This window comes from Haemaphysalis longicornis, unplaced genomic scaffold (assembly GCF_048455015.1).
Source record: "Haemaphysalis longicornis isolate Haplotype H1 unplaced genomic scaffold, Haemaphysalis longicornis Haplotype H1 scaffold_2, whole genome shotgun sequence".
Classification (NCBI taxonomy): Eukaryota; Metazoa; Arthropoda; class Arachnida; order Ixodida; family Ixodidae; genus Haemaphysalis; species Haemaphysalis longicornis.
This window is the reverse complement of record NW_027526295.1, coordinates 233,779,224-233,806,219: the sequence shown is the minus strand read 5'-3', so window position 1 is coordinate 233,806,219 and position 26,996 is coordinate 233,779,224. Positions and strand designations below refer to the sequence as shown.

General features: G+C 49.5%; 2 protein-coding genes across 2 annotated transcripts in view; both read right to left on the bottom strand.

The window, feature by feature from the left end:
• Nucleotides 1-1,183: 1,183 nt before the first annotated feature.
• On the bottom strand, nt 1,184-26,667 carry LOC144167687 (uncharacterized). Its single transcript, XM_077696872.1, has 5 exons — nt 26,471-26,667; nt 13,371-13,559; nt 12,637-12,773; nt 11,569-11,724; nt 1,184-1,398 (listed from the first exon to the last, which is right to left on the bottom strand). The coding sequence occupies exons 1-5, from the start codon at nt 26,543-26,545 to the stop codon at nt 1,296-1,298; spliced, it is 660 nt and encodes a 219-aa protein (XP_077552998.1). The 5' UTR covers nt 26,546-26,667; the 3' UTR covers nt 1,184-1,295.
• Nucleotides 26,623-26,996, bottom strand: part of LOC144167686 (uncharacterized) — a 47,671-nt gene continuing 47,297 nt past the window's right edge. The window contains exon 5 of the mRNA XM_077696870.1: nt 26,623-26,773. Coding sequence (XP_077552996.1) covers nt 26,623-26,773 — 151 coding nt within the window. The remainder of the gene's footprint in view (nt 26,774-26,996) is intronic.

The window sequence follows — 26,996 nt, the reverse complement described above, 5'->3', positions numbered from 1 at the left end:
GTCATAATGTTTTTCTCATTACTGTACATTCCATTTAAAGCAAAGCTTGCATTGCCTCTTTCATGTGTAGTTGAGCCTGTCTGCAAAACACGATGGAGCGTGCCGGAAAGAAGACAATGCATTAGGGGAAATGTTCCAAGACCCAAACGCCTACCGGAGCCTCCCTTCAGCTGGCCCCCATAGAATATATATATCTTAGTAAGATAGAGACACGCATTAGCTAAATGCTGTGTAGCTTCCACAGAACTACACACGGCCCACAAAATTGAGAGGAAGAAGCGTCGAGCAGAGAGGTGAAGCATATGGTACCGAAGCGAGCGCATGCTGGCTTGAAACAGGAAGTGAACAATGTCGATAGGCAGCAAAGGATGGTTTTGTACGCCAGGGTGTATACTGGCTTACAAACGCAATTAATTGAGAAGTATACCAACGATGATGCGTGCACGTGTGGCAGTGACAGAAGAGCGGAACTGGACTGTTCTGAAGAACAGTCCGGTTCCGCTCTTCTGTCACTGCCACACGTGCACAGAAGTACTTTAAAAAGCACTCCCTGCAAGAAGAGTTCGGTTCAGTTTGCAGTGTGTGCGATGGACTTTAGTGTCGTATTGCCCCGATCACTGAATCACATCCGATTTCTGTGTAAAGATTAGCGTCAACTCATCGCGTAAACACCAAATTTGAGGTTTCTCCACGCATCATAATGCGCTGCCAGTTGCCGTACCTAAATTGTCTTCCAATTCAACCACGTACCCTGCGGGGAACAAACAGCATGAAATAGTGCCTAAGCATTCGTTGCATCGGCAATTGCATACAAGCATCCCAGACTAGTGAAGTATTCGGGCTGTTTGTGTTTGCGCGATCTCAAAACCTGTAAAGTGCAAAAAAAATTACCAATCGCAGTGACAGGCCCACAATTTTACAGGAATTGTGGGGTGATAATTGTAGCTGCACCGGCAATTCATTTTAACTAGCTTCATGCGTGTAGGCGTGGCTCGTGACATGCACCTGTGCACCCAAAGCAGCCGGTGTCGGCCTTAACCGTAAAACTACGGCTGTGTCTATTGTTGCCGCTACACTTCCTTGCTGAAGAGCTTAAGTGCTACAAAAACGTAGCTGGAACGTTCTAAATGAGGAGGCTGCAGCACAACACACGGCGCGTCATTTTTAATTGCGGGGAGTCCGGTTCCTAGGGCAGATACCGAGCGTGACAAGAGCAACGCCCTTCTGCTCATTCTTAATTATTCAAGAATCTTGTCCGAAAAATTATCCTTCGGGCCAGTGGCGGTACAGGAACTTTAAGACTGGAGGCAGGCTTGCCGGCACGACTTCTCAGTGCGAAATCGGTTTCTCCCAGTCAAGCACTTGGGTTCCGAAGGGTCTGGCTGGACGCAGGTAAGCCTGTGAAGGAACGAATGGAGAATCAGTTTAGCCAGAACGAATGGAGAATCAGTTTAACCAATGCGTAAACTTGCAATGAAGTTGATAAGAGTGACAATTTCTTTAGGCTTTAATTAACCAAGAGATTACTTTGTGATTGCGCATACTTCCTAGCTAATAAGCTGAATAAAACTTGAAAGTGCTGCAGTTTTACTCTAGGGGACGAACATGGGGCTGTCCGTTTCCCTTCTGCGTCGTAAGCATCTCACTGTCTGTGTAACTACACCGACCTAAACCGCTCCACCACTGAGGACAGCACACAGGTCGCATCACGCCGTGAGATGTCCACGTTGACATCTCCCCGAGAAGAACGGATACGTCAACGGTGAGCGCGTGAAGCCTGTCTGCGCATGCACTCCGCCCCCCTCCCCCCCCCCCCCTCACCAACCTTCCAAATACAGCACACATAAAAATAGCAGGTATAAAAATATACATCGCCTGTGACGAGTAGTATGCATGGCTCGGGAAATAGGTGGGGGCGGTGGAGGGGGGGCGGTGGAGAGAAGTATAAGCTGGGGCTGTAACCATACTCCATCGGTAAATGCTCGAACTCCGTAAACATTGGCTTCACTGCGGAACACTTGATGTGGGAAAGCTAACTTCTAAACACTGACGCATCACTGGAAAGACATAATTCCAGGAGCAATACAAGACCAAATAATGGCGGCAAGACCATGGTTTGTTTTTTATTATTTTTTTCATACACGGAACACAAGTCCCCATTTTTTCGTCCCACACAGGTGCGAGAACGGGATATACAGCTTCGCTGCAAAAGAATGATGGCACTTCTACCCACTGACCTTGAGCTACGCAAGCGCAGATGTGTCCTGTTGCCGGAATCAAGCTCGCCGACAGTGCCACGTACCCGCAGAAGTGTACCGGACAACGTCTTATAAAATAGCTAGTCAGCTGAACCATCTCAGTCAGCTAGAAAATTTATTCAGTTAATTACATCGAGTGCAAGCACCAGCAGCGTCGACGATGGAAAATCTGAATGCATAATCCTATTCTTGCGTGCGCACTCTGGAGCCTAGCGAAGTGTTACACACCTGCAGAGTATCTTATTCTCGCGGTATTGAGCAATGGTTTGTAAACAGGAATGCATTCTGCTTTCACACAATTCATGGTTGGTGCAGCCAACCCGTCCTTCATTGTTCTGATTGAGGCGAGAAGCATAAACAACTACTTTTACCGGGTTAGCCTATTTTACTGGATTGGCCTACCGCGCTCTGACTCCTAGCCCAAGTGTCACCTCGGTGCGTAAACTTACTCTTGAAACTTGAAGCTTTCAGGCTGGAATGCTGACACCGACATCCATACCGACAGCACAAAGGAATAATGTGCTAAAAGTGGTTGCCGGCCATTTATAGCTGTTAAAGATGTCGCAAGGCTAGGACGCGTTATGTGTGATCTCTTCACATTGAATGCAAAAAACCGTACTACCTAACCATTCCTGCGTGTCGTGTTGCCTACTGGCTTCTGCGCCGACGTGCGTCTTAGTCATGTCTCGTTAATATGAACGCCTCCGTTCCACAGAAAAATCATCCATAATGTGAGTTGTCTATAATAACGAATCAAGGTCGAAGACACAAGCGTTAAGGAGCTCATGCTGAAGGCGCCTCACTTTTGGAGGGGCATATTCCTTTTTTTAGCTGAGCGGAAAGCTCGATCCGTTACGCTTAACACCAGCCATTGGCTCCGCCGACCTGACCAGAGAAGCTTACAGCCTAGCCTTTTATGCACATCGAATGTTATCGTCCTCCGTCCTCTTCTCTTGTCCTGAGCCTCACAACTTGCTCTTTCCGGCGTATGCCACACCGGGCAGTCTTGTTGGATAGGAAAAGGGTGTCACCCTGTCGTCACTGTACCCTAGATGGTTGTTCGCTGACCACGAATGATCCAGATCTAATTCCATGGTACTGGAAGGAAGAGGGTTCCGAGGTAAATCCATGCTTCGCCTTTGTATGCTTCGGTCAACAGTAAATTCTTGGTACGAGCTGATACCTCGGGGGGTCACCACTCATTTCTTCTATTTTTTTGCTTTGTGGACCAGTCTCCAGAATAACGAGACAAACATGCCGGTATTTACCCGTTTCGTCCCAAAAATCGCCGTACATAGTACGGACGGCGGGTTCCTATATTAACGGGCAAAACTGCATGGTAGGAGGCCGGTCGCCGAAAGTTTCGCCCATATTGCGGGGTGTCCATATTCTCGCGAAGTCAAAGATGGCGCAGTTGTCTTCAAGGAAAACACGTTTATTGGAGTGAACTTGTGCTACCCTAACAACTCAAAGAATACACAGGCGGCGAAGCAGCACTCAACAAAGCGACGTGTGCAGGCGAGCTCAGGCGATTCGAATGCCGCGGCGTCTGCTCTGCAGGGTTTTATCTTTCGGCGCGAGTGTTTCCAGAACCGTCGATTTACATCTAGAACATTGTAGATCAAAGGAGATTATTCTGGGCTTGTGACGTTAGGGCGAAACAGTCTGCTTATCTGAATAAGATAGCCGGTGCGGCATAAAAATAAAGAATGGAAGACGGGCTTCGCTTGGGACACAGATAAGAGTGCCGAGCGTGGTCGGGCAGTAAACAAACAATAAATAAACAAACGCATACATGGTTTACGGCAATATTAACGGAGTCCATATTAACGAGACATGATTGTATCGCGACACAGTTCTTTCAGAAGCTTAATGCAGGGCGTAATAGAGACGCACTTTCAACAAAATATTGCGCTGCCATCGGCTGGAATGCTTGCTCCTCCCAATGGGTCTAACTAGCGAAAGTCTCGAGAATAAGCGCAAGCACGCAGACAGTAGCTGTCAATGTATCATCTCCTGCACTGCAACCAACGCACTTCAGGCGCGGGCTTTCTACGAACAATATTTTCTCGCTGATGGCCACAGGCACTCCAAACAAGCCAAGCAAGGGTTAAAGGGGAGTGTGTAATGATCGTGCACCCAGCACATATAGAAGTGGCGTAGCCAGAAATTTATTTCAGGGGTAAAGGGGGTGGGTGCTCCTCCGCCCGAAAGTGATACATGCATATTTGCGGTATATATATATATATATATATATATATATATATATATATATATATATATATATATATATATATATATATATATATATATATATATATAACGTGTTAGGTCATTTTATTATTATTGCATCTGTTTCAATGATAATAAAATGACCTACCACATTTCCCCGTTTGCTTTGCTTGGCTTTCTTGACTGCGCACCATTATGTCTGTGTTAATTCAATGAGCCCCTCATTTCGCACTCTGATTCGCTACTGCATAGCGAGGGTCTATGTTCTGGAAGCCTTGTGCCATAGGTAGCTTAAGAGAGTTCAACGTTGGTAGACCGCTCTCGACGTGCCGTAGACGCTCGAGTCACGGCCCGGGGATTAGTAAGAAAGCCCCCTTCACCCCGAGTAGCCGGTGTGGCACTGGCTATCACCCCCAAGCACAAGAAATCATTACCTGAACATACATGTAAATTAAAGTGGAGGGGAGCCCAGCTCTGCCGGTAGCGTAGTGGTCATGGCACCAGACGTGTATTATGGGGGTAGTGGGTTCGGATCCCACCGGGAGGGAATGTTTTTCTCCCCTTTCTTTCTTTCTCGCAAAAAAGCTGTATCTGTTTCAATGATAATAAAATGACCTACCACATTTTACCCTTTGCTTTGCTTGGTTTTCTTGACTGCCAACCCTTATATATATATATATATATATATATATATATATATATATATATATATATATATATATATATATATATATATATATATATATATATATATATATATATATATATATATACAGAAACATAGGTCGGCAGTCTACAATGCCAAAGGAGGCATAGGGGTGTGGTTAGGCTCTATTTTTTACGACGGTTAAGACTTTTTTTTTTAATATAAGGAAGAAAGAAAGAAAGAAAGAAAAACACGCACCCAGAGTGGGGACCGAACCCACGCCTTTCGATTAGATCTCGAATGCCTTACCAATTCGGCTATCTGGGCGACTGTGTTCTCCTTCACTTTCTGGGCTATTTATATTTACTAGAAGTGTATCTGACGCTTGAGGGTGGTAGCCAGCGCCACTCTGACTACATGGGGAGAAGGGGACCTTCTTTTCAACCTCCAGGGCGTGACTCAAACGTCTACAGCCTGTCATGAGCGGGTAATCGTTAGACCTCCATTCCGGCGACGAAAGACGTTTTTAACCAATAAAAACGCAAGACATACTTAAGAGCTTTCAAATTTCGCGCCACAGTGACGTGTTATCAGCGCGAGTGACGTCATATGGGCCAGCACTAAAACATAATTTTCAGTGGGTTAGGTGCACGTTAGCATTCAAGTGATTCGATCAAACGGAACTAGCGGCCCCACTACAATCGCCCAGTCATGTGTCCTGGCGATTGATTAGTTAGGCCGCCGTCAATCGCCCAAACAAAATTCTGTGACGTCATAGAAATGTTGCTGGAAACTGGCTAGTGAGTCGCCACAGCTCCACACGTTTTCTTTAATATCTCCGTTATTTCTTGGAAGTTTGCGATGAAATCGGTATCATTTTTATCAGGACAAAGCAGCCTTTCTAATGAACCAAACTTGTATTTTGTCTTCATGGCTCCTTTAAGGTAACCTTGGCACCAAGACTGTCAGAACAGAGGCCCTCGCTAAGCGTGTAGCGAATCAGAAATGGGAAATGAGGGGCTCGGTGAAATAAGACAGAAAATAAAAGTAGGCAGTCAAGAAAACCTCGGAAAGCAAAGGGGAGGTTGTGGTGGGTCATAGAAACAGATGAATTTTTTGAGTCAGAAAGAAAGTGGTGAAAAAATGCCCGCCGGGTGGGATCCGAACCCACGACCTCCAGAATACCGGTCTGGTGCGATAACCACTGCGCTACCTGCGGGGCTGCTTCCCCACCACTTTCTCGGGTATTTATGTTAAGGTATTTTTTGTTTCCTGCACTTGGGGGTGTTAGCCAGCTCCACTCGGACTACTCGGGGTGAGGGGGACCTTCTTTTTAACCCCCGGGCCGTGACTCGAGTGTCTACGACATGTCGAGAGTGGTCGACCAGCGTTGAACCCTCTTAAGCTACCTTGGCACCAAGACTGCCAGAACAGAGGCCCTCGCTAAGCATGTAGCGAATCAGAAATGGGAAATGAGGGGCTCGGTGAAATAAGACAGAAAATAAGGGTTGGCAGTCAAGAAAACCTCGGAAAGCAAAGGGGAGGTTGTGGTGGGTCATAGAAACAGATGAGTTTTAGTCTTATATTTTGTCTTGTATATTTTCTGTCTTATAGTCTGTCTTATTATTTTCTGTCTTTATATATATATATATATATATATATATATATATATATATATATATATATATATATATATATATATATATATATATATATATATATATATATATATATATATATATATATATATATATATATATATATATATATATATAGCGATGTTTTCATACCGATCGCTACAGTGGTCATGCTCCCCATTCATAGCATCCAGAAACACTCCCATCATCAGCACCATCTTCATTCACGCGCCACCGGCTGCCTCCCTGATATCCCGTGCCTCGTGCGACGGTCATCTTCGTCGGAGTCACTGCGGGTTGCTCCTTTCGCGAAGCCGGAATAAACGGTCTGTGCTTCCCCATGCCTTTGATTTTCAAGTGGTGGAGTTGCCTTTTGACCCAGTCCTCCGCCGCTACCAGTTACACCCCTGGAGCTCCGTTCCGGTCGACGCATCCTGCTACCAGCTCCGCCGATGCAACGAGAAGCCAGGTCGGAGTCCGCCACTCAAACGGCGTTGACGTGGTTGCTAACAAGTCCCTAGCGTGACCCTCCCTACTTCGCTGGTCTTCGCGGGGACGATGTCGGCCACCGGCGACTACCTCGACAAGTTCAACCGCGTAAGCCAGTTTAACAGGTGGGATGACGTTTTCAAGCTGCACATTGTCCCCTTCTCTCTAAACGAGGTGGCGAAGACGTGGTTATACAACAACGTAGGTCGCTTCACTGATTGGACCACCTTTACGGATGAGATACGCCATGCCTTCGGCACCCTGTCTGTTCGCTCAAGATTGTGCCAGAAGGAAGCTGAACTCTCGCGTGCAACTTCCCGAAGAAAAATACATTTCTTACATCGAGAACGTTCTTGCCCTATGCCGCACGGTGGACCAAAGCATGCCCGAGGCTGACAAGGTGCGCCACATCTTGAAGGGAATTGCTCCTTTCGCATTTAACGCCCTTGCTCTTCAGAACTCCACAAGCGTAAACGATGTGCGAACAACCTGCCTACGTCTCGACCAGTTGCAGTCTCTTCGCCTGCAACCTCAGCCTTGGTCAACTTACATGAATGGGGACACGGACTTACGTACCCTGATACGTAGCATCATCCGTGAGGAGCTAGAAAACCGTATCTCACCGTGCCCCCCACGTGACAACTGTCGCCCGAACGCGTCTTACCTGCGAGACTTCATCAATGAGGAGCTTGCGTCCATGACGGCGATACCATCTGTTAACCCCGCCCCTTCTACCATCCACGCCTTGTCATACTGCGATGCTGCTTCAAAACCACCCATGCGAGTGGAAGCTCCCCCGCTACCACCTTCTCACGGACATCTGACAACGATTTCTACCGATCTGTATCTTCAGCAATACTACTCGCACGTCCGTCCCGACCGTCAGCTTTTCCCGCGAGACCGCCACGTCTGCTACTACTGCGGAATTCGGGGCCACATTTCTCGCTTTTGCCGACGACGCCAACAGGACGAGCGACGAGGTTACGCGCCTGATGAACGGGATGACACCCGCTTTGACTACGGGGCTCGTCGTAATGGGTACGTTTCGCCTCCTCGCCGTCCTTCGCCTCCTCGAGACTCGACCGATATTTCTTACAATTGCGCGGCATGATGTCGATCGCCCTCGCCGTATCGCCGCTCACTGTCGCCTCTTCGACCTGCTTCCCGTCCCGCTGACCAGGCTTCGGAAAACTAGCGCCTGCAGTTTTTGGAGGGGAAACTGCACTGCTCAGAGAAACCAGAACTCCTCTGGACCATCCGTCGAACATTTTATCCGTAGAAGTGGAAGGGGTGTGTGTTGATGCGCTTGTGGATACGGGAGCCAGTGTTTCAGTTATTAGCGCAGAGTTGAGTTCCCGCCTGAGAAAAACGAGAACTCCCTATACCGGTCCGTCTTTACGAGGAGCAAATGGTGATAAGATTCACCTCTCTGGATACTGTACAGTGCGTGTTATGATTGACGGGCTTCTACATCACATTCAGTGTGTGGTGCTGACTATGTGTTTATGAAACCATTCTGGGTTGGGACTTTTTATCAGCATCGTTCGCGGTAATTTTCTGCCGACAACCGGCTATTCACCTCACCGATACAGCCATTGCCGGTGTGTCAGATGCGCCAATACAGCGTTTGGTAGCTACCGAAGATTGTGTTCTGCCTCTCGGTGAAGAAACTATTTTTTTGTGGCCTGCGACAATATCGCTGACGGAGATGTCTTTACCACACCAGCTGGCAGCTTCACTTGTAAAGGAGCCATAATACCCCCATGTCTCGTTCGCTTTTCGCGGGGATCAGCTTTAATCGCCGCATTGAATGTTGCCTCTGAGCCGATTCTCCTTCCTTCCTCAAGGCATTACCGTTGCCACTATTTCCCAGGACGACGATACCTCTCCAGCACTTCGCCCTCTTGCGTCAGTGCAGTGTGCCTGTAATCCAGAGCTGACGCTCTCGTGCCTTACTTCTGCCATCAGCCCTGAGCTCAGCTTGGAAAAGAGGGAAGCGCTCCTCGCTCTGCTTAAGGAACACAAGGCCTCATTCGACTGCCACTCTTCCACTCTTGGACGGACATCAGCGGCAACTCATCGTATAGAAACAGATGGTTCGCGTATAATTCACCGTCGTCCCTACCAGGTTTCGGCCTCAGAACGCAAAATTATTCAGGACAATGTTGACGATATGCTTCAGCGGGACATTATTCGCCCTTCTGGAAGCTCCTACTCGTCACCTGTTGTGTTGTTCGGAAAGAAAGACGGCTCCGTGCGCTTTTGTGTGGACTATCGGGTGCTTAACAAAATAGCTAGAAAAGACGTTTACCCCATGCGCCGGATTGATGACGCTCTCGACTCTGCTGCCACCCTGATATCCCGTGCCTCGTGCGACGGTCATCTTCGTCGGAGTCTCTGCGGGTTGCTCCTTTCGCGAAGCCGGAATAAACAGCGTGTGCTTCCCTGTGCCTTTGCCTTGAAATTATATATATATATATATATATATATATATATATATATATATATATATATATATATATATATATATATATATATATATATATATATATATATATATATATATATATATATATATATATATATATATATATATATATATATATATATATATATATATATATATATACACCGTTTTTTCACACTCCGAAAATAATTCGGACTTTCCCGAGGACCGGCTGTTGTCCAGTTAGAGTAATGGCTTCGGATTTTCCGGACAGCAGTTTTATTCCCACTATTTTTCGTTCCCCTCCAGGTCTGGAAAATCGATCGGCTACTGTATATAGTTCTAGGAAGTAAACAGAACATTTCAGAACATTTTACATACATTTACTATAAAGGAGGTGATGTAAACATCTATCGATAAAAATTACGCGGGGGAGAAGGGTTAGCCCCCGTCCGTCTATGCCACTGAAATATAGATAGCTTCAAAAAGTTCGCCAATGATTCGAATTTTTTGCTTACTCTCGCACCGGTATTTGTTGAAGCGGCTATGAGTTTCTTGTCAAAACAGTTTTTCTTAACGTTGCTTCAGAACCCGCCGTGGCGGCTCAGTGGCTAAGGCGTTGTGCTATTGAGCATGAGGTCGCGGGCTCGATTCCCGGCCGCGGCGGCCGCTTTTCTGGTGGAGGCAAAAAGCAAAAACGCCCGTGTGTACGAGATTTCGGCGCAAGTTAAAGAACCCCAGGTGGTCAAAATTAATCCGTAGCCCTCCACTTCGGCGCGCCTCATCGCCTACGTTGCATAGGCGCGTTAAGCCCTGCAATCAAACAAGTTTGGTTCAGTTATTCTGCCAGCTATCCGTAAAGCGCAAGGAAATAATTTTGCACTAGTATGGGTGCCAAACCCATCAAATCAATGAAGATTACAAATTTTTAATCCGCACGCGTGAAATATCATGTTTTCATATGCCAGATATGCCCGTAATACCAAGAAAACTAACGGGTTCCCTTCGCAACGAATTCGCAGCGAAAGTATATTGCAATGCTGCTGACTGTTCTCTGGCCGTTGGAGGCAACGTCGAGAATGATTTTTCACATTTAGATTCTGGGTCAATCTCCTGCGTCGATAAAGCAATTCAGGGGCTACCATGTAAAGACCAACGTCGCAACATGTGCATATTCACTTTCAAAAAGTTAGGTGATCCGATTGGTACAAGCCCAGGCTGCTGTCATAGTCGCCTGTGATCTTATTTCAGCTTGAACCTTCACCTCAAAGCTAAACCTAAACAAGTGAGGCGTAAAGTTAGTGAATGTCTTTCCCTTCCAGCAAGTTGAGGTGCCTAACATCAGCTGGAAATCAACTCACCACCTCCAGAGCCGATTTTATGCTCCACAAGTGAGGTTCGACCAGTACAAACATACACTGCTTCGTTCTGTGTGGGCTTCATGTGGTCCCCGTCGTTTTTAGGCAGGAAGTTTCTTCTGAACATGTACCAACAAGACCAGCCCTCTTATTACTCATTAATTTGTCAGCCTCCGGCCACCTGTCATCGCATAAGCGAAATTAATCGAAATTGTATCGTCTGTGACGGTGTAAGTCATTGCTTCAAGCCTCAGCACGAGTTTTTGATTATGGGATTTAACGTGCCGAGCCTGATATATTAGGCGCGCAGTAGTGGAGGGCTCCGGATTAATTTTCACCGCCTGGGGATCTTGAACGTGCGCCGAAATCTCGACACACCGGCGTTTTTGCTTTTCGCCTTCATAAGAAAAGCAGCAGCCGCGGCCGGGAACCGAACCCGAATCCTTCGGCTCAGCATTTAAAGCAAGTTGCCCCAACGCAGTCGACCCGGGAAGAATCTGACCTGTCCTTGAAGGGCCTGGCCTGCACAGGGTAGATCATGTGGACGGCCGTGCAGGCGTGCTCCACGGGGGTCTCGCTGCAGGCAGGGTGCCGGGCCACTGGGTGGCCTGCCACGCACAGGCTGTGGCACGCTTCCCGGCTCCCGAACAGCGCCAGCCTGCAGAATGAAAAGTGGGAAGCGTTTGCACAACCGTACTCGACGGTGTAAACACGAAAGTGTTTTATTCCCGGATACACGAAGATTTCGCCGACGTCATATCCGTCATGAAAGTGACGCCAGTACAACGAAGCAAGCGACCTGTAAAGGGTGCACCCCTGCACACAGGGTATTCTTGCGAGGAAGCAACCTTTAGTACTAAATCGTACGCTATACTTTCAGGTTTTATATTTTAACACGAAAGTGTTTAATGCCTCGATACCCCAAGATTTCACTGTCGTCATATCCGTCACGGAAATGACGCCAGTCCACGTTTGCAGAAGCGACCCGCCAGCAGGACGTCACTCGCCAAGCACACCCACAAGACAGCCGCCGATCCGCAAATTATGCTCAGCTGCAGATTTCGCTGCACATTTCACTTTCGGGTTTTACTGATTCCTATGACAGAAATCAACCACAGTTTTTTTGTAACATGTGAGGCACACGTTGAACCTAGCGCGTCTTTTGGCATCGCCTTTTCGGTATTGTTTTTTCTTGTAAACTGTTTTCAACTGCCATTGCAAAAAGCATTTCTGCCATAAGAGAGACTGGGAAGATTTTTCCAAACTATTGAATCTATTTTCACGTGGTTCATACACTTCGAAATTCTACAGTGCGAAGATATCTACAGGATTGAAATTTTATCTCAACCTATAACGCTATGCATATGTGCTGCAACAGTTGCGAATAATTGAACGGCATTGTGTGATATCGCATTTCAGGTCTCAGCGTCAAAGAGCCTATGTTATTCCCTTGTGCCTTTTTAAGTCACAGTTTTCAACTTTTTGACAAGGTCCTCGTTTGCAGGGGTCGTGGTGCGTTCAGCTTTTGAATAACATTTCTTCGATTTTGCGAGATGCAATGCACGCGTACCTGGGTGACACGCAGTTGGAATGGGGGAACTTCCAGAGATGGCAGGCGCCGTCCTTGAGGTACCACCACTGCCGTGAGATGTCTTCCGGCGTACACCACTGGAACTGGGGTTCGGTGCGGCACCTACTCTCGGCCGTCTGAAAATAAAATAACAACAGGTTGCGTGCGAGTCGAGAAAGCAAGCCGTTAGTCAATCGCATTCCTAGCAATCATTACGATCAGCGCCATCTCCAGCAGGTGTAAGGTGTTCCCAGTGTGGAGTGAGATGTTTAAATTTAATATGTAACAAGGCTAGTAACCTTTGTCTTGCTTAATTATTGTCATATATATTGACCTTATTAACACCATTCATTATGAATCCAGTTACCATTGTCCAAACCACAAGGGTATTTTTCAGAAACGCTGGAGTAGAATGCCATTGCCAAAGTTGTTTCAGGTATTTCACAGTCCAATGTTGAGTTTCGGGGACTCACGAGATGCATATATGTACACTACAGCAAAATTGTTTGATTGATTGGTTCAGTGATTGATTTTGATTCATTCATTCATTCATTCATTCATTCATTCATTCATTCATTCATTCATTCATTATTGATTTCTTCTTTGTTTTCTTTTCTTGTAACCCTCTCCTTCTCATTAGACGGTTGACCACGAAAGCCTACGCCACTCATATAGTATATAAGCTTTATTTAGCAACTTTATTAAGCATCATTGCTAGTGTTGTTCATGAGTACCTGGTCCAGGCAGGCCAGCCTGCACTCGCGGAAGTTCTTGAATCGGTTTCGTCCGGACAGACAAGGTGGCGGCCGCACCAAGGCCTTGGAGCGGCACTCGTTCTTCTCGGCGTCGAAGAAGAACTCCTCGCGGTTGTGCCACGAACAAACCGTGAACCGAGCCGCTGACGCACAGCGGTCGCTGGTCGCCTGAACATGAAAATCGATGACGTCGCTCGGCATTTCAATTCAGCCCTTGAAACAAGCCAAACATCTGCCCGTCATTTTGACCATGCCGAAGGGATTCGTCTCAACCGCACTTTCTACTCCCATCCAGCAAGTAAAACCTCGTTGGTAGGTTTGCGGTTCGTTGTCGGTGGCGAAGGAACCCTTCGCTTCTAGAACTCGGCGGTGTTGGCGAAGAATCATGCGACGAGAAGGCGATGAGGACGGGATGATAACAAACAAAACTGTATTTACAATTACGTACACAAAAGTATTTACAGAAGAGATGAAAAAGATTTGCTGCCTTGGCGATCGACTAACTGCGTTACGCCCTAGGTGTACAACTTTAGCGATTGACTCTTACTTACGCCCTAGACGGAAACGTTTTACGTGCATTAAGCACGGAGGCGGTTTGAAGCTACATCTAATAAGTATCCCGCTGGCCGTCATGTGAGGGAGTATAATATCTCGCGCCCATTGTATGCCGCGCAGCAGATTCATTTCATTGGTCAGCCGGACCTCTCGGATCACCCAATAGTGGGGCCGAACGTCTCCCCACTGAATCTTCGACGTTCCTCTCTTCTCTTTGACGTGGTGGTCGCAGGAAACCGCGTACACGTTGGCAGGCACGTAGCCAGGATTTTTTTTCGGGGGGGGGCCAAGGCCTAATTGTTCGAAACAAGCTCTTTCCATGGCAAAAAAAAAGAAAAACAATTGCCCAGAAATATAGAAGGCGCCTAATTATTAGAAGAGAACGACAACAAAGGGGAATGCAGCGAAAGAGGCGAGTTAATCCGAGATGGAAAGCAAGTTTTTGACACTGCAATAAAGCTAGTGCGTGTGCACTTTCCATCCAAATAATCTCCACCAAGAAGGGCCGTACAGAGACAGTGACGAAAAGAGGAGTGACAAAAAAAAAAGCGGGGGGGATGCAACGGAATCAGGCGCCTACTCAGGGAGATGTGCGGCAAATAAAAAAACAAATTGTCGGACGCTTTCTCTACCCGAATTCCCACTCGGTATCTCAACAACAGGCCGGCGAGAAGAACGTGAGCCATTTTATGACAGCAATTCTTAAACAAAAACAGGCATATTTGGTAAATCAGTTTTATTGAACACAAAAAACGAAAACACGGATGCTTTCATAATCACAAAAGATGCAAAATGCTAACATTCGTTTCTACTGCAAACAATTTTAAATAATCGCATTGAGATTGTTTTACTATATAGTAAAAGTAAATGCAAAAGAAAAAAAACGAACACGTAGCTTGGCCGAAAAGAGCGGTTCACGCTGCAATTTTCAAACGTCGTGGTTTCTCCATAAACACAGCGATAAATTCGTCGACACTGACTTGCATCCGGTGAATGGACATAAGGGCCAGGCCATTAAGCCGCTCTTCAGCCGTCCAGTTCCTCAAATATGTTTTCACTCTTTTCAGTGTCGAGAAGCTGCGTTCTGCAGCAGCTGTAGTCACTGGGAGCGTTGCCAATATCTTGAGGAGTGTGTGAACGTTCGGGAAGAGGCCTTTGTCGCATTCAGCTAAAGCGTCCGTCGCAAAGCGGGGAAGTTCTTCCTCTTGCATGGCTTGCCATTTAGTTTTCCAGATTTCCCATTCACCTTTTAGTGTAAGGATATGCGTTGTTGTCATATCTCTGAGGTAAAAATCGAAGGCCGGTTGCAGAGATTCAAATTTGCCTTTGGAGGCGTGCTTTGGCAATACAAATTGCAAACTTTGCAGTGTTTTCCGGTGGTTTGCAAAGCGCCGTTTGAGGGAAGCTTTCAGGTCATCTATGTATGGAATGAACGTGGCTCGCCTGTAGTACTCTTCCGCAGAACTACAAGGGTAGTTTGCCCGGTATCTCTGTGTTCCTACCACCCGTGGAATCTCGCACTTCACTCCGAACTCCGCCGCTCTATCTTGACATAGAGAAAATATTTTGTGGAATTCTGCCTCCGCGTTAGTGCCCATCTCTTCGAGTTTAGTCAGCACCAGGTCAACCTGCTCCAAGGCGACGCTCATGTCAATAGCTGGGCTCTGCAGATACACAGACAAGTGGTGCGTGAGGCCTAGGAATGTCTCACTAACAGCGAGGCATAAAAGAAAGTTGAGTGAACAGATTCGCTGATGGAGGCAATGAGCGGTGGACGCTGTTGCTTTATCAGGGGAGGTGTCCATGAACTCTTCAAGTGAGTGAACTATCTCAGAACGTGCTTCTCCAAACAATACGACTGACTGAATCATGACGTTCCACCCACCTTGTTTCACAATATCGGCGCAGCTGGCGGAAAGACTTTGTAGACGCTTCCAGATGTTTTTTCAGGACCCCTGTTCTTTTGGGTGATAGCCGAAAGAAAGTGCATACCTCACTAATTGTTCCAAAGGCCCGTCGAATGTCTTGGACAGCTGAAACGTCGCTCAAACAAAGGTTCAGGGAGTGCGACGAGCAATGCGTGTACAACGCCGTTGGGAAGTCGTTCCGGATGAGCGCCTGCACGCCGTTGAATGCCCCACTCATCGCTGCTGCTCCATCGTATCCTTGCCCTCTCATCATGTCCAAGTGCAGGCCAAGATTCAGCAGCTCCCTTTTCAGTGTTTCAGCCAGGCTAGACGCACTGACGTCGTCAACAGGTACGAAGCAGAGGAAATCTTCCCGAATGCTCGAAGTAGTAGGATCGACGTAGCATACGCACACAGAGAATTGCTCGGTTTGTGATACATCCGTTGTTTCATCTGCCAGCACCGAAAAAAATCCGGCCTCGTTTACCTGTCTTACAATTTTATCTTGTGTAAGCTTGCCAATTATCGAAATAATTTCATTTTGAATGTGCGGGCTGGAGTAAAGAGCATTGCTGCCTGCTGTGCGAATGTGATTGGTCAAAATGATGTCTCCGCCATTCGCTCTATAACGTAGGAGCGCCCTGAAGTTGCCGTCGTTCTGTAAAGGTTCCTCAAGAGAAAGACGCCCCGAATCCTTGTCACCTCTCAGCGCGAGGTCTTGACGGCCGCACAGTAAAACTGTCTCGACAATCGCGCGCAACTTTGCCTTGTTGTCTTCGAGCTCGCCCTTTGCTTGCTGATTAAGCTGTACGTGGACACTGCTTGATTTTCCTCTGGCGACTCTGAGAAAGCATTCGGCGTCAACCGTTGCCGTCTTGTGGTATTCAGTCCGTGCATGATTCTCGAATGTCTCAAGGGCATCCTTCCACTTCGCAAACGGAACTGTTACGAGGTTCTTACATGTCTGGTGAGAGCCTTTACCCGCTCCGCTCTTACGACAAAAAAGTACGCAGGTTTTGCAGAAAGCTCCCTTCCGCACATGAGAAAATGCAAGCCACTCATATCGCTGCAGCCAGTGAAACTGAAACGTGCGCCTTTTCCCGTTTTTGGCGACCGAGATTTCAAACTTGTAGCTCGGGGTTGGCACCCATACGTTAGAGTATACCCGTTCTCGGATGTCATCGGGTATGACAGTGTTATTGACAAACATTCCGATATCATTGTGACAAAGAGGGCTGACAGTGTCCACACCGACCTCGCAGTCATCCGTTCTCTCGGCATCCAAGTCTGCAGGTACTGTGACGTTTTCGGAGGTAGAGCCGTCTTCTGATAAAAGAAGGCTTCCTTCCTGGATGCACGATAGAAATAAAAAAATAATCATACGTAAGTTTTCTGACAATAATTTTTCATGTTTCAATTAATTATTGTCGTAGGACTTATGCCAAGTTCCGCTTTTACAAGCACCCTAAATAAAAATGACTCCGAGTATCCGTACATTCAATACATTTCGTTTTTCGCGCCATATGTGCCTGTGTATAGTGCTCTTTGTTTTAGACTAGATGCAGTCGAGTCTCGTTAATTCAAACACAATTATATAGAATTGACGTTGTAGTCCGGTGGAAGTCATCTGTATTTTAATGGACGAAAACGCAGTCTTATCATTATCATGGCATTGAACCCTTTTCGTTCCCTAGCGGTTCGCTATTGGAACTGAACTTACTCCAATCTAATGCGCACCTTTTGTCCAATTTATACGAGTCCAAAAATTGCCTGCACTTTGAAACCGAATATTGAACCGCAACCACGTTCGCGGGTTTTGTAACAGCCTCCCATGATCTCATCGAAGGGTTCAAATGGAGTGTCATCGACTCATCGTCATTACGAAAAAGCGACCGAGGTTATTTTTGCGAGTACGCGAACATTCGTTTAGTGTTCCAATGAACTGTAAACGGTGGTGCGCCGCTTTCATTATGAAAACTGTCGTGTAAGAAAAGACCTTTAGCATGTTGAATACAGCTGCGTCGCGTGTTTTTGCGTGCCCGACGTCGTGGTGATTGTGAGTAGCGCAAAAGCAGATATTCGTGCCTCGAACACAAACGCACTGGCGGACTTTTGCCATCTGTGGAGGTCAAGGTAAAAGACCTTGAATTAACACGCGAACTGTATTATACAATAAATTTAACTGCCAGGAGAAAAACTGCTCAATCAAAGAGGGGCGAGCTGTACATGTCTCTCCATCTTTGTCTTCTTTTTAAATCGTCAACATAGGAGCATAGTACAGTATTATCTTTAAAATCTGCTACCAATACTTTCAAGTGCATTTTTATATTGAAACTGCAAAAATTTGGTTTGCGTTAGACGGGAGCAAATTCGGCCGTCTGGGCTGGAATAGAATGCGTGTTTTACGGATGGCGTAACGGGGCCATCGTTTGCGGTCATGGAGACATCATTCCTGATGGCCCGATTAGAAAGTGGCATGGTTGTAGTGATAAGAAAACAAAAAAGCGTCGTGCAGTCATACCCGTAGCAAGTATACAAGATATTTAAAGCGATGACTGCACTCGCGCTATATGAGGAAAATTGCACTCCTCGACAGATGCATCGTGTTTAAATAGCCATCTCAGAAATAGACATTTATGGCAAAACCAGTATCATATTATTGCTCAGAAGGTCACAAGCTGGGAATTACTAAGTTGCCGCTTCGCTAAAGCGGGTGTAACAAGCAAATACAATAACAAAAACACAGGACCCACCTTTAGAACTTTAGCGAAGAAGCTTGTCAATTTCATCGTTTGTCCTGGTCGCTTCCTGGCCGTTGAAGTTGAACCCTGGCTGGCACCTTCTTTCCCCATGGCTGCGTTCTGTTCCGCCAGAGCGCCGCGACACAAATTTGCTTGGTCTGAAGGAGCGCCGAACAGAGGTGCTGAATCGGCTGAATCATGCCTCGCTGTGCCAGCCCGCGGAGAACATGCCCCGATATACATACCTGGGAAGGAGCGCCGAGGAGTCGCCCTCCCTTTTCCCTCTTCGGCGGACACCAGCAAGTCCGTTCGTCGAATTCAAACTGCGGACAGTGGAGAGTCCTACTTGGAGGGATATGAACTGCTCGCGCCGACTCGTGGCTGAAACGAACCTCCGGGCGCCGACGGCGCGTCCCAGCGGCGCGGCATTCAACGGAGTCACCCAGCTGAGAACTAATCCCGCACTTTGCTTTCTTTGGCATGTTGTGCATCCACTAAAGATGCAATCAGTGGCGAAGTCACTGCCGTACTGAGGCGGCCACACGCACAAAGTAAGAGGAGGCGACGCCGCCCGTGTACACTTACTGGAGAGCCGCATATCCGCTCATTCCGGTTCACTCCTTCCGCCACGCGGGCGCTTGCCCGACGACACAGGCAGCGGGCAAAAGGTGGTGGGGTTCGCAGAGGCGCCAGCGGGGTCGAACGGGTTAATGGGTCGTCAAGACGTCGCTTTCCATACAGAAGTCCCCTTTTCCTAGCTTTCGGTTAGCTTCCGCCGTCAGGTCGCGGAAAAACTCTGCGTCTGCGGCAAAGAAAAGCCGTACGCGTGCGTATTCCCACGCCGCGCAGCTATCAGTCAAACAAAGCACTTGAATACTCCCCAAGTTGCCACCACCTCACGGCGGCGATCCGTGCTGCGGTGGCTAATCCGCTTGTCGGCGACTTCGAGCACCCATTCCCTCGGCGGGCCGAATGCGGCCCTAACGACCGTAGGTGATGACAAAAGCCCTGGGCGGCATCTCCCTTTCGTCGGCGTGCTGCGTGCTGACGGTTTCCCTCATTGGCGGCATGGGGCCGACGCCCGAGAAGCTGTTGTTCAACGAGTCCCAGAGCGTGGGTATGGAGGAAATGTTTTTCCGGGACTTCGATATTGGTGGTCCCGGGGACGTCGACCTTCGGCAGAAAGCGCCACCGGAGGTGACAGACTTCCAGCTACGAGAGGGGGAAAGATGCCCTCTCAGTGTGTGTGCGCGCGCGTGCGTGCATTTTGACCTTTTTCGGAATTTTTCCTGATTGGTGCCTCCTGACCACCGCGTGGAGACAGGGAGAACAGGGATGGACCAAGCAAAGTCTATTTAATCTCGCGCCACCAGGAACGCAATGCCTGTTCACTCAAACCCTGAACATGTAAATACTAGTATAACGCTTTCTTTCTCGATCGGCTTGGTAGGCAGGGCAGTTTGGAAACAGGCTCGGGATAGCACCAGGCCCAAGTCGTCGCAGCTGGAGAGGAACTGCAAGTAACACAACCTCGTCCACTTCGACCACGATACCCCGCAGTCGCAACAACATGCTCTTGCTTTAATTCCGCGTTATTTTAAGTCTGTGGAAAGTTATGCGGCCTTACAAAATAAAGTCCTATTTAGCCGTGGGATAATATCCGGAATAAGAGTAGCTTTTCAGTAATACTACGGTTGATTATTTCTTTTTATCTCTGATGACTTGTTATCACTAGTATCTTTATTTGAAAAATCAGCGAAAGTAACAATATTTTTTTCCGTTTTCCTGCGCATGCGAAACAGCTGCGTGACTGTGCGCAACTGCTTGGGGAAACGAGCCTGTCGCTTTCTAACGTTTTTCGAAGAACTTGTAAGATTCTCTGGCGTTAAAGGCCGACTGGACGAATTTCGGGGGGGGGCCCGGGCCCCCCTGGGCCCCCCCCTGCCTACGTGCCTGCACGTTGGAAAGGCAGGTTTCTCCCGGTGCGGGAGGGCTTTAGGCGCCGCCTCGCTTACAAAAGTCGCCGACCGGGCTTAGGCGCTGAAAGCGTAACCGGGTGGCCTCGAGGCACGCAACCCTGGAACAACCGGGCTATAAGCGACCCCAAACCATCCACCGCCGGCGGCGGCGGCGTCCGCAGCCCTGCTCTCCCTAGCAACGGCGCAGAGCGGAGAGGAGCGTCGGTAGCAACGGCGCAGTGACGTCACTCACCACGTGACGCCACGCCCTCACCGCTCCCTCGCGGCGCGGCGGTATGCGCCGCGCGCATCCCTCTCCTCACCCGCGCCGTGAAGTCACGCACCACCTCCTCTCCCGGCAGCTGGCGTGCGCCGCTGTGCGCGTCCCCCTCCCCCTTCGCCTTCTCCTCCTCTCTCCTCGCTGGCTGCAGCTGCGCGCGCACCCCTCTCTCTCGCGCGCCCGCCTCCTCTCTCAGCCACCTGGCTCGGCGCGCTCAGCGCGGCGTACCCCCCTTTATATGCAGCGATAAACCGCCAGACCTCCGTGGGTCGGCTCGCGCGCGCTCTCTCGCTACAGTCTCCTGCTCGCTCTGCTCCAGTTTAGACCGTTCGCTGGCTGGGCGCCTCTCAAGGCGATGTCAGAATTACTACGCCGTGTACTCTCGGCGCAAGAAATGCATTCGCACTTCCTCACGATTCCCTTCGGGGAGGTGGGGGCAATTTTTGCCGTAGCAGGCGCGTCGCCCCGAAGGGCTGTCCCTGTCCGCACTCCTAGCGCGAATAAATTTTGATATTATTCGCACTCCTAGGACCCCATTGCAACACCGTGTGCCTTGGTCGAATCTTGATAGAATCTACTTGGTAGAATCTACGCGAGAACGCAATCTACGCAGAATCTACGCGTGGATCTTGGTAGAATCTGCATGGTAGAATCCACACGAGAACGCCTTGAATGCGCTGCTGTAAGCCAAATAGCGTATGTGCAATGCATCAAGTTCGGAATTTAATGCTGTCCGTACACTTAATACTCGTAAAACCAAGAACAGGCTGGGCTACGGGCCATTGTTCCATGTCCCGAACAAGTGTCCTTCATTCAGACGCCAGTGGCCAGAACACCTCGGTTTCCGAGGGAATTTACGTCCTTACCAGGGTTATTTGTTTTGTGTAACGTATGTACGTCTTCAGTATTGACTTAATGAAAAATATGGTGCCAATAGATGGTCAATTTCAGTGCTTGACATAGCTTCAAATAAGTACATATGTATCTTCTCGTTACACGTGCATACTCCATGAACTCTGTCACTGCAATACATAGCAGTGGCGTATCCGAGGGAGCTCGAGGCGGTGGTGCGATTGACGCGGCGTTCTGAAGCCGCTCGGGCCGTGACCTGGCAAATTAACGTCAGGTTCTGGTTCTGGTAAATGAGCTCTGAAGAAGGTAAATTTTTTGCTGATGCAGAACACACAGCGACTAGTACGAAGAATAATCGTAGCAATGAGTTTACGCCCCTCCCCAAGCCCCATCTGCACACTCCACTACGACAAGAAAAGTTCAAACAGCTAGCCATAGCTATTAGCTGTGGCCTAGCAAGATCGCAACAAGCAGCGCAACACGCAAAAAAAGTGGCGCTCTAGGAGTGCGGACGATTTCAAATTTATCCGCTCTAGGAATGTGAATAGGGGCAGCCGTGCCGAAGCACTTTAAACGTGATCCGCGCTCCCCGAGATGCCATTACGGCGGTAGCCACCAAAGGAAGCGGGGGTGGCAATGTTTGACCCCTACGCCCAGCCTCCCAGCGCGCATCTCTTATCTCCCATCGCCGCCCGTGCCGGTAACACACTGGGCAAAAGGCGTCAGAAGCCCTACACTGCCAATCCGGTTATGATTCGTAAGAGAAATAGAGTACAGAGTGTTTCGAGTACATGATCAGACCTATATTATAATAGCTTGTTTTTTGCAGCGAAGCTTTGCTATAGAATTAGTTACAGTGCGTGCAGTTGTTTCTAACGTCGAAATTCATATGCTCAGAATTTTGGAACCGCACATGACTTTACCTTCTAAGTATGCTAAAGCCATACTATTCCGCAGAAATTTCATGTACAGTAATTATCATTGACGTCGAAACTTCGCTTTGCATTAAATGTCACATTTAGAATATGCTTCAACGATGTGCCAGAGAAGTGAAAGTGATTGAGCGGGACTCTATTAAAAAGAAACTTAAGATGAGTAGTTGCACAAAAGTCGAGGAGATTTCGCCACCAGACTGGTTTTTTTTTTTTGAGCGAGAACGTGTTGTATAAATATCGCATTTATAAACTTTTTAACACGAAAGTGTTTTATGCCGGGGTCCGCGAAGATCTAACTGACGTCATATCCGTGACGGAAATGACATCCCCAGAAAAACTCCGATTGAGGCGGCGCCGGTCGTGATCCCGAAGCCGGGAAAGGAACCGAGCATAGACAACCTGCGGCCGATATCCCTGACGTCCTGCGTGGGGAAGGTGCTGGAGCACGTCCTGCTCAACAGGTGGCAGACATACCTCGAAGAGGAAGGCATGTACCCGGACACCATGCTGGGCTTCAGGGCCAAGTTAAGCACCCAGGACGCAATGTTGCTGCTAAAGAACGAAGTCATCGACCGGCCGGCCGGCTCCATGGACAACCGGGCGGTGCTCGGCCTAGATCTGAAAGGGGCGTTTGACAACGTCCGACACTCAGCCATCCTGGACCAGGTCTCGCGCCTCAACATGGGGGAAAGGTCGTTCGCGTACATTCGCGACTTCCTCTCGGGCCGCACCGCGAGGATCGTTGCCGGTGACATGGAGCTGCCAAAGAAGAGCCTGGGGAGCTCGGGGACGCCACAGGGCGCCGTGATCTCGCCGACGCTGTTTAAAATCGTAATGATCGGGGTCGCCCAGCGCCTCCAGGGCGTCCCGAAAGTCGGACACACCATATACGCGGACGACATCACGCTGTGGGTGTCCGGCGGCAGTGACGGCGAGATCGAGGCGTCCCTGCAAGAGGCCATCGACGCAGTCGAAGATCACCTAAAAGACACGGGTCTGACGTGCTCCCCGACCAAGTCTGAGCTGCTGGTACTAACACCACAGAGAAGAGGAAGCCACAAGAGAGGAGAAGAAGAAAGAAACAATAACATCCACCTGAAGACACGGGACGGGACGGCCATTCCGAGGGTGAAGACGCTGCGAGTCCTCGGACTACACATCGACGCCCACGGACACAACGGCTTCACCGTTGCCAAGTTGGAATCAAAAGTCGCAATGGCCTTGAGGTTGATCAAAAGAGTGGCGTCCAGACACGGAGGCATGAGAGAGGCGAATCTCCTCAGGCTGGTCCAGTCGTTCGCCGTCAGCCACGTTGCATATGTAGCTGCATTCCACAATTGGACGGTGGCGGAGCGAGGGAAAGTGGACGCTCTGCTACGCAAAGCTTATAAGACGGCCCTGGGCCTATACGCACATACCAACACAGAAAGGCTTCTAGAACTGGGGGTGCACAACACCCTCAGCGAGATAGCCGAGGCCCAGGGCACCGCGCAGATCGCGAGGCTTACGCAGACGAGAACTGGTAGGGCTATTCTACGTAGGGTAGGCTACCGGTCGGAATTAACGCGAGAAGGCGAAAGCGAGAGCGGCGGGTGCGGCGGCGGGAGCGGTGGCGGTGGCGGTGGTCGCGGTGGTGGAGGCGGGGGGTGGCCGGCAAGCCGGCCGCCGATACCGAAGCCGGCGCGGTCGCTGCCCCGCGGGCTGCTCGCCCTCATGCACGTGCCGCCGCTGCCGAAGCACATGGACCCAGAAGAGAACCGAGAGCGGCGAGCGGCCAGAGCGAAAGCCCTGACGGACGTGCACGCGGCGGACACCAACGCCTTCTACGTGGACGCGGCGGAATACCCAGGCCGCCGGGGCACGTACGCCATGGCCGTGATTGCAGCGACCTCCGGGAAGCTGTGCTCGGCGGGCAGCGTCAGGGCCTGGGACTCAACGCAAGCGGAGGAGCTGGCGATCGCGCTGGCCCTAGTGGACCCACGGTGCGCGACAGTGATCAGTGACTCGCGAAACGCGATACTGAGCTACGCTCGGAACTCGGTGTCGGAGTGCGCAAACAGGGTGTGCGGGGCCCTGCCCCGACGGACGCTACCGGTGGTCCTCAAGTGGTTCCCGGCACACGTGGGACCGGTGGGGACCGGGACCAACCGCAACGAGGAGGCGGACCGAGCGGCGCGCGTGCTAACGAGACACGATGGCGCCGCCGTCGCTGGTGCGGCCGCTGCCGCGGCTGCTGCTGCTGCGCCCGCGGAGGGTGCGGCGGCGGCTCGGGCGGCGGCTGCGGCCGAGGCGAGTCTGCCCCCTCCTCCTACTCCATCGAACGCGGAAGACTACTACAGGGAAGAAGAGGAGGCAACCCCGGTCAGCTCCTACAAGGATGTGCTTGCGTGGTACAGAGAGACTAGGCGCGCCTTCCCGCCGCCACACCGTAAACCCACCAGGAGGGAAGGGGTGCTCGTGCGACAGCTCCAAACGCGGGCGATATGGACGTCCGTGGTCGCCAAGCACGTGTGCCCCGAACTATACCCAACGGACGAGTGTGCGCTGTGCGGGAGCGCTCGTGCGACCATGCAGCACATGCTGTGGGGTTGCCTCAATCAACCACCGACAACAACAACGGAGGACGACGATGATCCGCTCCCACCAAGCGTGAGGGACGCGGTCACCAGCGTCAACTACGAACTCCAAAAGATGGCTGTCGAGCTCGCGCTCGCGGCCATCGAACGCCAGCGGCCGAAAGTGCGACTTTCCACCACCCCTTGCACGGGGTCCGGCGAGTAGCGCCAGTAGGTAACCCACCGGGTTTGCGCAGGCATGAATAAATGTTGTTTCTCTCTCTCTCTCGATTTCAGCGCTTACGTCTACGGGGGACGCGAAGCGTAACCTTCGGAGAAGCCGACTTGCGGATGTCGCGCTCGTGACACGGTCCGCTGCTGCTTTCGCTGCAGCGGAGCGTGTGTTCACCAAACGATTCGCTGACAACCCGTTTGGTTTCGTTCGCACGGACGGTTTACGAGCACCTGTGGTTTCAGTCATATTTACGCAATGTTCCGACGCGTGCAATCCAGTGTCTAACGTTGATACGTCTAATGGTGCCATACCGACGAAATATAAGTAGAAAAGTGCAAGTTCATATCGATGCGCAATAAACATTCAACTGCTCCTGTGAAGGCACATTTCACTTTCCTGTTTTACTGGTTCCTATGGAAGAGGAGACCACATTTTTTTGCTAGCTTCGTTAGAGGAACATGCAATGTTTCCAATTGCCGAGTATGTGCTATTATTAAATTCCTGTAAAGTATCACATCAAAATTCCGAGTGCATGCGGTTAATACAATGCGTTAGCCTTTCCATGTAGCGCGTCAGCTGTTGCTCCCGGGGCGAATTGCTAATACGATGCGCTAATACGATGCAACAGGCTTTTCAAATCAGAGTCATAACGGTGGCATTGCCATGTCCGAGTGCTGCATCTTAACACATTCTCTTTGCGTTTGGTATTAAGGGTCCCCATATAATTAGGCAAAATTAAGACAAATAAATGATTCATTTTTAATTGCATGTAGACTGGTGCTGAATGAACCCCTTAAGAATTTTATTTTTGTTTTAATTTTTAACCAGGCACGCAGCGCCACCATTACGAAATGTTGATCGAGAAGCCAACGAACCACTAAAGTTAAAACAGATACTGCGAAGAAGTGGCAACCAGGGGCTGCATTTAGCGACGTCGAAAGACCACTCACGTCGCCCGTGTATACGCAGAAATAATAATCCGGAGGAGCTAATGCCCGTGTAGAGGATAAATAGACAAATAAACAAATGGCGATAATCTCTAGGTCAGGCATCCCACTCACATTGGCGGATTTTTTCTCTGCCGGCGGCGAAGGCCGGCGCAGTTCAATCTCGGCAAATGCTTGGGGTGCGTCCATGGACTCTGTAGAGTTATCTTGCAGGTCGTCTTCGTTGCTGGGGCTCGTGGTGTCGAGGTCGGCACCGCGCGTGGCCTTCACTCGGGGGTGCTGTGCCCCGATGCCTTGCGGTTCCACCTCTTCCCCCTCGCCACTGGCCGGCGGCAGGTGGCGTACCACATGCCGCACGGGCTTGCCACCTCGCAAGGCCGACTCGTCCACGTCGTCAGCCAGGGTGACGACCGTGGGCTGAAGGAAGAAAAGTGGTCGAAGGTTAGGCTTTCCCAACATACTCGAATCAGATATGAGCATTATGACACGTTTAGTGCGAAAGCATTAAATGGCCCACAGAGGAAAATCCGGCAGCGGCGCTGGCGTCGGAAGCTGAGAAACGGCTTCCACGAAGTATTCCGTAGCCCGATAGAGCTCGGCATTAATAAAAGAAATCAAAGCCGTTGCACTCAATGGGAAA

Bases quoted from the DNA above. Each gene is read 5' to 3' on its own strand.
- LOC144167687 (XM_077696872.1), bottom strand. From the start codon at position 26,545: ATGGACGCACCCCAAGCATTTGCCGAGATTGAACTGCGCCGGCCTTCG. The intron at 12,774-13,370 runs GTACTCATGAAC...TTTTATTTTCAG, and splicing joins GGCTGGCCTGCCTGGACCAG to ACGGCCGAGAGTAGGTGCCG. The intron at 11,725-12,636 runs GTACGCGTGCAT...TTCATTCTGCAG, and splicing joins TCCAACTGCGTGTCACCCAG to GCTGGCGCTGTTCGGGAGCC.